We start from the raw sequence: 13800 nt of genomic DNA on the forward strand, positions 1-13800 counted from the left end.
TGGGTGGCGCAGTCGGTTAAGCGTCCGACTTCAGCCAGGTCACGATCTCGTGGTCCGTGAGTTCGAGCCCCGCGTCAGGCTCTGGGCTGATGGCTCGGAGCCTGGAGCCTGTTTCCGATTCTGTGTCTCCCTCTCTCTCTGCCCCTCCCCCGTTCATGCTCTGTCTCTCTCTGTCCCAAAAATAAATAAAAACGTTGGAAAAAAAAATTTAAAAAAAAACAAACAAAAAACGCCGTAACCTCCTTGAAATTCCGTATGATCGGGAGGGTTGCTTCTTTATGTGAGGACGTTGTGCTGTTTATCCTCCAGCTCTCTGCCCTGTTTTTCAGTTAACATGGTTACTAGTTATGAGTCTTCTGAGAACTGCTTCAACAAAGGATGACTGAGGGGTCAGTGGCCCCCTGATCAATCTTCTTCCCATTCCTCCCCCAGCACACAGAAGGGTCTCAGTACAGAGCTATTGACAAATGAATGAAAGCATATTCACAATAGTATTGTCACATCTAAAATTAGAAACAATACAGCCAACAACAGGGAGAGAGAAAATAAATTATGGTTTACCCATAAAATAGGCTATGTTATAATATAAAACCATGAAAAGCCATGATTTCAAATGCTCTCCTTCCCAATTTCATTAAATCAGATATATAGTAAGTGAAGAAGACACACACACACATATATATATTCACCGTATGTAATTTTATAAAATAATTTCAAATAAAGAGATAAAAATAGTGATGTTTTGGTGATAGTGTTAGAGTGATTTTATTTTTTATCTTATGCTTTTCTGTAGATTATAAATAGTATACGTATTTCTTAAAGGCCACTCAGCTCAAGCATCAGATCCCTTGGTGTTTTTTTGGATTCTCCTCCAGAACAGTTAAACCCCAGCACCCCACCACCTTATCTCAAAAGCCTTTTATTTATTTATTTATTTATTTATTTATTTATTTAGGTAACAGCTTTATTGACATGGAACTCACATAACCATACCATTCGCCCATTTCAAGGGTACAATTCAATGATTTTCAGCACATTCACAGATTTGTGCAACCATCACAATTAATTTTAGAACGTTTTCATCGCCTACACCCATTAGCTGTCAACTCCCCATTTCCCCTACCCCTAGCTGTAAGCAACCACTAATATATTTTCTGTCTCTACAGATTTGCCTATTCTGGACATTTCCTATAATCAGGATCATACCATATGTGGTCTCCACTGTGATTTTTTTTTTTTTTAATGTTTGTTTATTTTTGAGAGAGAGACAGAGCACGACTGGGGGAGGGGTAGAGAGAGAGGGAGACACAGAACCTGAAGCAGGCTCCGGGCTCTGAGCTGTCAGCACAGAGCCCGATGTGGGGCTGGAACTTCCTAGTCTTGAGATCATGACCTGAGCCGAAGTCGGACGCTTAACCGACCAAGCCACACGGGCATCCCACCACTGTGGTTTTAAGTATCACTATTATGAGCACTCATTAGGTGGAAAAGCTAATCGTCACCACTGTGGCAGAGTTACTATTAGAACTTCTTTAGGGCAGAGGCTGTTTTTGGTTTTTGGGGTTTTTTTTTAAGACTATTTTTAGAGCAGTTTTAGATTCACAGCAACATTAAGAGGAAGATGCAGATTTCCCATACACTCATTATGGACAAGGTAATTTTCATCTAGTGACCAGTGGTCCATGTTCAGTAGTGTCCAATGAATGCTAAATGAATGGGTCACCAATTTATTTTTATTTTTTATTTTATTTTATTTTTTTTTGGGGGGGGGTCACCAATTTATAATGAGACAAGCCTCCAAGAGTTTTATGACCTGCCCAAGATCACCTCTGGTAGTAAGTGAATGGACCACCCAAGTTTCCCTTGCAATATTTATATGCTTGTGCAAGGTGCAACTTCTGTGATCTTGTTTCCTCCTTGTAAAATGGTGGGAATACCTAAATCACAGGGCTGTGGCAATGTCAGGTATTCCTGTACCCTACAAAGTCGTAATGTGCCAAATGAGGCAATCACCCTACAATAAAAAACGCAGGCAATATTATAAGATTAAGAACATGACCATTGGGGTCAGGCAAACCTCCAGCGCTGTCAATGAACCAAACGACCCCTCTGGACCCGCTTCCCCCAAGTTGTCAATCGGGCCAATACTCAACGCATTCCAGATGGTCCCTGACTTAACCACCGTTCGACTTACGATTTTTTTGAATTGAGGATGGTACAAAAGCAACAAGCATTCAGTGGAAACCAGACTTCAAATTTGGGATTTTGATCTTCTCCTGGGCTATTGATTTACAACAGCAGGATACTCTCCTGATTCTGGGTAGGGGCAGTCACAGGAGGCTCCCGTCAGACACGTGGTCACAAGTGTAAACAACCCATACACTGACAATCAATCCTTAGCCCTTCTTTTTTCCGCTTTCAGTACAGTAGTCAATAAATTACATGCGCTATTCAACACTTTATTATAAAATAGGCTTTGTGTTAGATGATTTTGCCGAACTACACGCTACAGTCAGTGTTCTGAGCATGGTTAAGGGAGGCTAGGCTACCGTATGCCGTTCAGTAGGTTAGGTGTAAGCAATGAATTTTCAACTTACCGAGTTTCCATTTAGGACCAGTTTATCAGGAGGTAACCCCATCATGGCTCCAGAAAGATCTGTACATTTATTAGAATTAAGTGAGATGTCACTCGGGCGCTTTGTACAGTGGTAGCTACTGTTCGTAATTTGCACTGGTTTTATTCCCACTTTACTTGGGAATCATAATCCTGATAAAATTATAAACAAAGCATCAATATCTTGTTTTAACTGTGGACGCAGCTCAGGTTCACAGGGGTTAACTTGCCCAAGGCTACAGGTCAGCTTTGGAACCCCAAGCCCCACACATCCTCCACTGTTAGGACACCGCCAGCCTAGTAAACCATGCCCTGGTATCTAAACTAGACGCTCAGCCAAGTGGCCTTCCAGGAAACAAACTCCCACCTGAGGGCAGGGAGTTATCAGCATCCTAGGCACAGGGAGCAGGTACTATCTCTGGAATGGGCCACAGCCCTCCCTGATGCCACACCTTCCTCTAGCCAGATTTCTAGCAGGACTGAGTGCCAGAGAGCCTGCCCTAGAGGACCGGGCCACTGGAAGGACCAGCCCCGCGTCCCGCAGGCTCCCGCCCTCCCAACGTCACGGCCTCTAGGTGCAGTGCCCCCTAGGGGCTCCCGCTCCGGTTGAGGAGGAAGGTGCAAGTCTTTCCTGCCACTGGCCCGTTACCCGCCGGCCGGTTCCCTGCCTGGCGCCCGCCCCGCCACCCTCGGGAGGAGCTACACGCCGCCGCCCGTCTGCGCGCCGCAGCCGCATCTCCGCGTGGAGGGAGACCTGCCGCCCGTCGCTCTCGCCGCCTCGCGGGTCTCGCTGCGCCCCCGCGCCATGAGCGCGCGCCTGCCGCTCTTCCTGCGCGGGCTCCGCCGCCCGCCGCGGCCCCCGGGCCCGCCGCTCCGCCTCCAAGCGCCCGGTCGCGCCAGCAGCAGCGGCCGTGGCGGCGGAGGTGGCGGCGGGGAGGGCCTGCTCGGGCAGCGGCGGCTGCAGGACGCCCAGGCCGGGAACAGTCGCGGCCAGGGCAGCCAGGCGCCTTCGGCGCGGGACTCGATCGTCAGGTGAGCGTCTGGCGCTCGCCGCCGCCCCGGGGCCGGGTGGCGGCAGCTGGGGTGGGGGTGGGGGGTAGTGGGGGACGCAGGAGTTGGAGCGGCCGGAGCGCTCCGGGTTCGGCGTGGTCCTGGGGGCCTCCGCGGGGGTTTCGCTGGGCGCGGGCCCGAGAGTGCTTGGTGCTGACTCGTTAGAGGCGCCGGCGGCCGGCGGGGAGAGCGCGGGCGGGCGGGCGGGCGGGAGGTGGGGGGCCCGGGAAGGGCATTGGGCGGCGCGAGCATCCCTGGCGGGGCGGGCGCCGCTAGCCTGCGTGCCCCGCTCCACGTGCGCCACCGGGGCGGGCTCTAGTGTCGCGGCGCCCCGCGCGGCGGGGCAGGAAGGAGCGGCGCGACGGAGGGCGGGAACCGGGAGGGGGAGGGGCGGGGCCGGGAGGGGAGGAGGGGCGGGGCGAGGGCGGGGCCGGGAGTAGGTAGGGCCCCGGGCGAGAGGCGGCCTAGGCCCGGCAGCCGCCCGGCTGTGCGCGGCGACCCCGCGTGCGGAAAGCTGGCCCCTTCCTGCGGGGGTGAGGCTTGCCCTGTCCCGCAACGCCGCAGCCTCCTGCGGGCGGGAAAGCGTGCTCTCTTGAGTTACGTAATAATTTCCTGGACGTGTGAACGTGGAGCGGGGCCCACCCGACAAAATGCGGAATGCGGCGGAGCAGTCGGGCCAACTCGTGCCCCGCATTGCTGCACGCGTGGGCAAGGAGTCCCCAGCGCCGCTGTGTGTAGAAAGTTCTCGGCCAACCCAGAAGGGAACCGCGGGAGCGCTGGGCGGAGCCTTTCGCTGCTCCCCACCGGAGACGCCGCTTAAGTCCATCCCCCCAACTCGCACCGCTTTTTCGCCCCAGTCGTCAGCCCTCTTTGTCCCCTGAGTGGGAGAGAGCCGAGGAAGAGCCTTGACGTGCCCCTCTTGGAGAAGTGTGTTCACTGGAGCCCTAAACCTGTAGAGTGAAGCACTCGGGACAAACCTGGAGGTGGCGTGCCTCCCCGCCCCGAAGGAGGATTCTGGTTCCAGAATGCTCGTTCCAGAATGCCGTGTCACTGAGCAAGCTGTTGCACGGCCCTCCATTCGCATCCTCTTCCTTTTTCCTTCTCTCCCCCCCTCTAAAAGTAATTGCCTTTACCCCCTTTGTTCCCAAAGCCCTTTATGATGTGGCCGATGACGCTAAGGAGCTTTTTGTTTATCTTGTCTTCTTTCTGAATATAGGAGTTACTTAGGCTTCCTCGGGTCATTAGATTGTGACCAGTGTAACCCTGAGCTCACCTTTGTGCGTTCGGGTCTGAAGACAGTATGGGAGGCAGGAGCCACCACCCCATCACCCTCTTATTTTCTGGGTAGCTCTTACTTGCCTCCTGAAATTTTGTTCATTTATTGTCTGTCTTCCCTACCTGGAATGAAAGCTCTGGGGTCGGGAGCCTTGTCTCTTGTCACTGCTGAGTGCCATTTATACGTTGGACACTTGTGATATGGTGGGTGAATGAATCACTTAAGATTTGGGTTCATTCATGGATTCCATTCATGACTGTTCTTTTTGTTGCCTGACCTGGAGATGAGCAGGGTGGTCAGTAGGGGGGCTGGTTCAGGATCCTGGTAGGGAAGGAACTACAGTAGGGAGAATGGGAGTCTGCCTCAAAGGGTTACGGAAGGGATTGCACGAGAGAACACATACAAAATGCACAGTCCAGGAATTGCCCTATCAAGACCTCCACAGATATTGGCTGTCAGGATTTTTTTTTTTTAACGTTTATTTGTTTTTGAGACAGAGAGAGACAGAGAGAGCATGAACGGGGGGAGGGCCAGAGAGAGGGAGACACAGAATCCGAAACAGGCTCCAGGCTCTGAGCGGTCAGCACAGAGCCCGACGCGGGGCTCGAACTCACAGACTGTGAAATCATGACCTGAGCCGAAGTCGGATGCTCAACCGACTGAGCCACCCAGCGGCCCCAGAGACATATTTTTAATATCCCCCAAACTGGTCTTTCAGTGGATTGTGTCTGACAGTTGCTGTTGGCCAGATGACAGTCATCGCATAGTTGTCTTTGCCTGTACCTGTGGGGATTTGGGCCATGCGTATTGTTGCAACTTAGTTGACCTAGGTGCATCTGCTAACAAAACTTTCCTCCAAGAGATTCCCTGAGGGCTGGGAGGAAAGGAGGGAGGTGGGCCTAGCTAGAAGTCACCTAGAATAGACTTCTGGGAATCTATGTGTGTGTGTGTTTTTTTTTATTTACTTCAGGGACATATACCAGAAAAGTTAACGAGTAAGCTCCCTCGAAAGCATAATCCCCAATATTTCCATCCACAAGTCATGGAAGGGCCATTTTAGGAAATAAAATGATTTCTGGTTGTTGTCTGACAACTGACCATTGACATCTGGTAGAATCAAGAAAGCCGTAGCATTAAAACTTGCAGAATGGGTGTCAGAAATTAAGTGAAAATTTCAGGGGCAAAAATGCTACGGTTTTTCACAAAATGCTGCATCACTTACACCCTTGACGGCACAGAGGGTGATACTGGGGGGGGGGGAGGAAAAAAAAAAAGCAAAACGAAATTGCCGTCAAGGACTCTTGAGTCAAAAAAAGTCAGTCAGATCCTGAATGCGAAGAAGTTTTAGGTATATTTCTGTTTGTTTGCCAGTTTTCCTTTTTATGCTCATATGAGTCGGTTATGGTAAATAAAACATATCTATGTCTAAAGAAGTCTTAAAAGCTCTTTTAATATTTACAAAGTAAACACTGTGTTAAGAAAAGATTGTACCGTAGTTTAACTGGCAGCTTTTTTTTTTCTTCTAGTGGTTTCTCAAACAATGGGATGTCTTTCATTCTCTACCTTACACAGCAAATACAATGAAATCTCCCAGATCAGGCCTGTGCACCCAGAGGCAACAGGCTAGTTAGTCTGCTTTACTGAAGATACCCCCAAATGTTGTGGGCCTCAGTGTGCAGAGGGAGGCCGACCAGGGAAGGTAGGATGATGACCCGAGGGCGTCTGCTCACTGCTCCAGCTCCGGGTGGAAGGCGGCTGCTCCCGTCTTCCCAGCCAGCCAAGAGGGAAAGGGGGCCACGCTGCTGGTGTACCTCTTAGCTGCACATTCCTCGCCTCCCTCTGGCCAGTGCTCCCAGCCTGTTGGCCAGTTGTTAGGGACAGGACCCCATCGAGCTGCAGGCGAAACTGGGAAGTGTGCCCTCTAGTGTGGCTGGCTGGCCACAAGCAGCTCTCACTCAAGAGTTCTGTAAAAAGGGAAAATGGGAGAAAATATTCATAGGAAGTACCCAGTAATCCGAGCCATCATCAGTTGTAGCAATACCACTATTAGAGTGAATGTATCCGCTAAATTACCAGTGCGTGGATCGTGGATCGATTAAACTGCTCAGTGGTGCTTTCAACCTGGGCTACTTCTCAGAATACTGACGGCTGTTTTGGAAATGTTTAACTCTTTGTGCGCTGGTCACCTCTTTTGCCTTTGAAATCAGTCAATTGGCTCTGCATTTAGGGATGTACTGAAATTGATCATTTCTAGTCATGTTAGCACCTGCTGCCTGGGAGACTCGGGTGTGGACACAGCTAGCTGCAGGGGAGGCTGAGAAAAGAGGTCATTATTCTGCACCCTGGTGCACACATTATTTCACGGCAAAAGGGAGACCAGTGTGTCATTGGAGTCACTGGTGGTGGAACCGGAGCACCCGGGGGCAAGAGCACGTGGCTCCGAGGGGCCCAAACAATAGGTTCGGCCCCTCGCCGCCGACAAAATCCAAAGGCTGAAAGAAAAGTGGTGGTGGAACAAGAAAGGAATTTATCTCAGCGAGGCCAGCACCCAGAAGACAGCAGACTGGTGTCCCAAAGACGGTCTCCAAAGTCTGAAGATACTGAAAATGCTTCTAGTTTTATATAAGGGAGATGTGGGTCGATACAGGCAGGTGGGCCGTAAAGATCAGGTCATTGCCTGGGGGTCGGGCTGGGTGGGGTCTTGCTGGTTCAGGGCAGTCCTTATTGCTTGAGGGGGTAGTTTTGAATCCCTTCAAGGGATGCTTTTGTCCGAGTTAAGAGATAAGCTGGAATGAAGAATTTAATCAGTTAGAAAGTTGAAGGTCAAAATGGAGGAAATTGAAGTCCTTTGAGAAATGGATACTTTAATCTACGTATTTACATTATTACAGATGATTACCACCTTCTCTAGCCATAAAGTTCTGAATTGCAGTTACGCAGGGCAGCCAGCCGGGCTGGACAGTCACGCATTCCTTCCAGCTGGAAGTTGACAAGGCAGCTTTCCTCACAGGAGTGAGAGAATCTCTGATCAGAAACATGTATGCTGCTTTTTAGGTTTTTTGAGCCTGGTGACTCCTTCCGTGCTCACTTTGTCACTGTACAGATAAGGAGTAACCTCAAAGAATGAAACGTTGGGGCGCCTGGGTGGCTCAGTCGGTTAAGCGTCCGACTTCAGCTCGGGTCACGATCTCGCGGTCCGCGAGTTCGAGCCCCGCGTCGGGCTCTGGGCTGATGGCTCAGAGCCTGGAGCCTGCTTCTGATTCTGTGTCTCCCTCTCTCTCTGCCCCTCCCCCATTCATGCTGTGTCTCTCTCTGTCTCAAAAATAAATAAACGTTCAAAAAAAATTAAAAAAAAAAGAATGAAACGTTACCTACAACAAGACGGGGAGAATTAGCCGTATGAGCTTAGGTGGTGACAGGTGTGTGCTTCTCCAGGTGTTTGATGCCTTCACTTACCGAGGGATGGTCAAGGCTATGAACTGGGAAAACTGTGGCCGTCGCAATGTGTGTGTTTTTAGTGCTCGAGGGTAGCTTTGAGTCACAGAAAGAGACCGTACGATTAGGCGAACAAAGGTCTCCACACATGAGGTTCCTGGAGTTTGTCAGAGACACAGTAAACGTCGCGATGGGTCATGGGAGGCCTGCATCCCGTGTGGCTGTTTCCCCTTTAACAGTACCTCAGAGCCCCCCCCCCCCCCCCCCAGGGCCCTTGTTGAAGATGCACATTCCTGGGCCTCACCCCAGCCCTTTTTGAATCCGACTTTCCGGGATGAGACACAGAAACCTTTCTTTTTACCAAGCTTCCCAGATGATCCTCGCGCACACTGCCAAAACCACTGGGGACCCCCTTTCCAGTGCCTTTAGGAACCAGGCGGGAGTAAGGACCCAACGTGGCCCCAGTTAGCAGTCCTGAGAGCAGTTCCCGCCAGTAGGCACATTAGTTTCTTCTGAAAACTGGAGGAAGCGGACGGATGCCTTTTTGCAGTGCCTCGGCCATTCGGTGCAGCTGGAGTCTGGCCGGAACTTCCCCCTGCATTTTTTGGAAGCTGTTAGGTGCATGTAAGACCCTGTCAGAGACAGAAAACAAAACTTAAAGATGGTCTTTTTTTTTGCTAATATTTATTTTGAGAGAGAGCACAGGCAGGGAAGAAGCAGAGAGAGAGAGAGAAACCCAGGCAGGCTCTGCACCACCAGCACGGAGCCCGGATGCGGGGCTCAAACCCACAAACCATGAGATCCTCACCTGAGCTGAAATCAAGAGTCGGACGTTCAACCGACTGAGCCACCCAGGTGCCCCAAGATGGTCTTAACAAGGGGCTTGGGTACTGCTTTGGCTGAGCCTTTTGTCTGTTACTGTGAGAGGGAAAAAGCCAACTTCACATGCAAGTGAGGACCATTTCACAGCAGTGGTGGCGAAATCGCTCATCCCGGAGACCGCAGAGGGAGTATGTGACTTGCACCACATTATCTAGGTCTGCCCCACGCGCACCCCTTTCCCTGGGCCCAGGAGTCACCTACTGGGACTTTTAGGAAGTCCAAATGCAGACTTGGATGGCGGGAGCCCAGAGGACTGGAGACACTCTCTCCCTAAGAGGCCTTGGGAGAATATCAAATTCTGATGGGTCCCTACTGTTTGTGCTCCCCTCCCTCCTCCCCCCCCACTACCCTTTTCTTACCCCTCCCTTCCTCCTTCCCCTCTGTTCTCTTGCCCACCCACTCCCTTCACATTTCTTGAAATTCTGGGACCCGGGATTTATCCTGACGCACCACTTTTCTGACCGCAAGCCTCTTCCCCAGTCTCTGCTACCTTCCCCCACCGATGTTTGAGGTCCCCGGCGGTGGGGGGGGGGGGGAGCCTGGAGATGGATGTGGGTGGAGGAAGGGGATTATTTAAAAAAAAACCAAAAATGCGAAATTTGTATTACAGTAAACTTAGAAAACACAAGGGAAAAGGTCACCCCTAGAAAATAACTGCTAACATTTTACGTGGCACGCGTCTGCGCGTCTTTAAACTCAGATGGTCCCGGTTTGTTTCGCGCACGCTTCAACATTGTTACCCTGCCCCGCCTGGCCACACTTCCCGCGGGTGGAGCGCACCCTTATGTTGTCTATTTTCACTTACAGTACCGAACTTTCGAGGAAAGTGTGTTGTATCCGTCCTTTCTAGCCATTAACAAAGACGTGACTGCGTGCTGTCTCTCTTTCTCAATGTAGAGAAGTCATTCAGAATTCGAAAGAGGTTCTGAGTTTATTGCAAGAAAAAAACCCTGCCTTTAAGCCGGTGCTGGCTATTATACAGGTAAGCTGGGAGTGTGGTTCCGTCCTACTGGTTTAGGATGCCTTTCAATGTAGAAGATAATTGTGTAGAGAAGACCAGGGCCATTTTCCGGTCACCTGAGTCCCATTTGGGCGGGAAGAGAGGGCACGGCTGGAAACGCTGTCATTTCCCTCTTCCTTTGGTCGTTTTGTTCCTACCTGGTTACTGGCTGCTTACGGCTCTGCTTGAGTGCGTCTTTTGTGAGTCTTTCTCCTCTGGGTGTGGGGAGATTTCAGAGGTGAGGAGCTAGGCACACACATAAGTTGTATTCCATAGATATATCGTCGTCCGTGTGTGCTCATAAACGCTTATCAGATATGATTTGAAAATGAAGGGGAAACATTCCCCTTTGTTTCTGGGGCAGACAGATGCGTGACGGGGCATGGCGTGTAGTAATCTTACTAAATCCGGCGAAGCCTGCCGTACGTTTGAAGGGCCAGACGTCAGCGCGTGCCAGAAGGACTTTGCATTCATGTACATCTCCTGGCTGCGGTCCCTTCATTCCCGACTACAGTTGGCACTGTTTGCCGTCCTTCTTGGCACCCCCGTGGGGTGACAGGTGCAGGGAAGTGATGAGGCGAGCCAAGCCCGTAAGCTAACACAGCACAGCAGTTGGGCCTCCGCCGTCGTTTCTGGCACGCGCTTAATGTGTCAGAACGTCAGCGTCTAGGGCCACGAGCGCTGTGATTTTCAACACCCTGGAGCTGTGCTCGAGTCACTCGCATTCTGTGTGGTCTGCCTCCACATGCCCTACAAAGAGAGGCAGGCGAGAAGGGTAGAGAGAAAAGTGACCGAGGCCTGGGCCTCCTGGGATTGTGCTTGCTGATCGCTTTCCGGCTACGGGCAGTCCTCTCAATCCCTGTCTTTGGTGTCCTCATTTAGAAAGAGGTGCTGGCTGTGTGGCTCCGTGTGCCTTAGCAGGGCTATTCTTTTTATGTTTTTAATGTTTATTTATTTTTGAGAGAGAGACAGAGCACGAACGGGGGAGAGGCAGAGAGAGAGGGAGACACAGAATCCGAAGCAGGCTCCAGGCTCTGAGCCATCAGCACAGAGCCCAATGCGGGGCTCGAACTCACAAACCGCGAGATCGTGACCCGAGCTGAAGTCGGATGTTTAACCGACCGAGCCACCCAGGCGCCCTAAGAGGGCTATTATTTTTTAAAAGTAACATAATTTGAAAGTTGTGAAATACATATGTGAATAAATACCAGCTTTAGTCTTCTTTTGTGAGCTATAGGATTCTGTATTTCCTTCTCTTTCTAACTAATTGGGCAATATAGTCACAAAATTCGTCTCTGCGTTACGTCTTGTGCTTTTTCAAGACATTTGTGTTGTCATTACATTGTCATTCTTGCTCTCTTTCCTAAGGCAGGTGATGATAACTTGATGCAGGAGATAAACCAGAATCTGGCGGAGGAGGTGAGGATTGTTGAATTCCACAAATTCGTCATAGTTTTTTGATAGCACATTCTCTTACCGTGGCAGAATAACCTTGTGTTCCCTTTGCAGGCTGGTCTGAACATCACTCACATCTGCCTTCCTCCAGATAGCAGCGAAGGTGAGGTAAGTACCACGGGCACCCGAACGCTCCGGTCGCTTTCCTCTTCGGATCTACTAAACCTGTTGACGTCTCTCAGTGGTGCTTGAACAGATCAGCCTATTCTCGCGGCTGAACCTTGAGAGGGAAGATCGCTTTTCCCTCTAGCGTAAATGCTCGTTCGCCTGTTGTCCTTTAGTAGATGTTTCTGTGGAAGACTTGGTCTATGACGCGGTGACTTTGGTTGTGTTTCTCTGGCTGCCGCAGTAGCGGCCAGTGGAAATGGTCTGGGTGTCGGCGGCTGGAGGACTAGTCCAGGTTTTTCCCTGTCCTGACTGGTTGTTTGCCCTTGGCCATTCCTTCGGCTTCTCTGGGTCACAGCTGGCTTATCGATAAACTAAAGGAATAGGATGAAATCCTCTTCAGCGTCCTTTCCAGGCGAATGTTCTGGGAGTAACAGCCTTTGCAAGGGTCATCTCAAGCCTGGGAGAAGCAGCCACCCCCATAAGTAGTGGTGAGGAAACTAGACCATGCTCGCGTTTGGTCCTTCTGTGGCTAGCTTTTCTTCAGCCCAGCTATGGCAGGGAAGCTTGGGTTTGACCGCCAGTGCTGGAAAACTTCAAATAACAGAATATGAAGTAACACAGAAGTTTATTTTTCTCATACGTAAGTCAGGTTGAGAAGCAGGATGCTATGGTGACATCACGAGGGCACCAGAAACTTAGGCTCCTTCTCTCTTGCTGCTGTATTGTTTGTGGATCCACGATAGCGGATTCAGCTCTCCATATCACATCCACGTTCTAGCCAGGGTCCAATAAATGCAGACTTAGTAAGGAGACACATAATTCAAAAGGATTATTGCAATAGGGATAATGAGTCAGAGAATGTTTTACCCTGTAGCCAGCCTTTTCTCAAAAGGGGTTGTCCGCTAATCCAGCTGAGGGTGGGCCAACGGTTAGCAGCCTGGGGGAAGGAGGGAAATTTCCCCAAGTTTGATTAACAAGCATTTTGTTCAGATTGAGCTGTGGGGGGCAAGTAGTTCACCTAATCATTTATGAGACATGAATGGGAATTTGTAGGCTCTGTATTTGGTTCTTTGCAGTACACAGAGGTTGGGGGTATTTCTTAACCTTCCCTGTTTTCTCTGATCACAAGGCTCAATTCAACAAGTTACTGTCACCAGCAAGGAAGAGGAAGGATAAGGAGCAAAGACAGGCAGACCCTCAGTCTCTTCCCTTCAGGGACGGTTCCTAAAAGTCACAGTTCTGCTTCTGTGCCATTGACATGAACCTGATTGCTTGGCCACGAAGCAAGGAAGGCTGGGAAAGGTAGTCTTTACACCAGATGGCCTTAGACCATTTATTAGAACAGCTAAACGTCAAGAGTTGCTTCTGCCACCTTCTAGTTACGGGTAACAATAGACTGCCTACTTCATTCTGGGCTGCCCATCGACGTCACTCCCTCTGGCCACACCCCCAGCCCACCATCTCTCCGTTGGCCCCTTACCTTATCTGCTTTACTTTTCTTCACGTCATTTACCACTTCCAGAGATGATACTAGTTTTTGGTTTTGCCCCTGTCTTCCCGGTTAGACTATAAGCTCCGTGAGGACAGGTGTTTTGTTCCCAACTGTGTTTCCGGTCTTAGAACTGGTACAGTTGTAGGTGCTCAAAACATTCAACATCCTGTTGAATGAATGAAAGATAAGTGAGTAAATGAAACAAAATTTTCCTTCTCGTTTTTGTAGATCAAATAGCTTTGTCCTCTCTTACCAGGTGGACATACCACGGTGACTTTTTGCTAGACAGTGAAACGGAAGTGGTAAACCAGTACTCCTCCCAGTGAGACCCCTATCAATGGGCTGGTATCTCTTTTTCTTACGAGCAAATAATATTGTGAAATGAAATGCATCAGTATGTTCTCTCCTGGCATAAAATAAACAGAGAGGACAGAGCGTTGCTTATTAAAAGACCTACCTAGCCACTCGTTAGCTTTTACATCACCTTC

At 50.2% G+C, this 13800-nt stretch overlaps 1 protein-coding gene and 1 long non-coding RNA gene across 9 annotated transcripts in view; one reads left to right on the top strand and one right to left on the bottom strand.

Moving 5' to 3' along the window:
- Nucleotides 1-211: 211 nt before the first annotated feature.
- On the bottom strand, nucleotides 212-4809 carry LOC123385578. The gene is made up of 3 exons (XR_006598402.1): nucleotides 4642-4809; nucleotides 2598-2656; nucleotides 212-2316 (listed from the first exon to the last, which is right to left on the bottom strand). It is a non-coding gene; the product is annotated as an uncharacterized LOC123385578 (long non-coding RNA).
- The window catches only part of MTHFD1L (methylenetetrahydrofolate dehydrogenase (NADP+ dependent) 1 like), a 188845-nt gene continuing 178190 nt past the window's right edge, over nucleotides 3146-13800 (top strand). Inside the window, exons 1-4 of one of the 8 annotated variants that reach the window (XM_045058210.1) lie at nucleotides 3146-3646; nucleotides 10155-10239; nucleotides 11626-11676; nucleotides 11767-11820. In XM_045058210.1, coding sequence (XP_044914145.1) covers nucleotides 3420-3646; nucleotides 10155-10239; nucleotides 11626-11676; nucleotides 11767-11820 — 417 coding nt within the window. In that variant the 5' untranslated portion in view covers nucleotides 3146-3419. Of the gene's footprint in view, nucleotides 3647-9366; nucleotides 9386-10154; nucleotides 10240-11625; nucleotides 11677-11766; nucleotides 11821-13800 lie in introns of those variants that run through there. The other 7 variants (XM_023254509.2, XR_006598397.1, XM_045058206.1 and 4 more) reach the window with 7 other exon arrangements.

This window comes from Felis catus, chromosome B2 (assembly GCF_018350175.1).
Source record: "Felis catus isolate Fca126 chromosome B2, F.catus_Fca126_mat1.0, whole genome shotgun sequence".
Taxonomy (NCBI): domain Eukaryota; kingdom Metazoa; phylum Chordata; class Mammalia; order Carnivora; family Felidae; genus Felis; species Felis catus.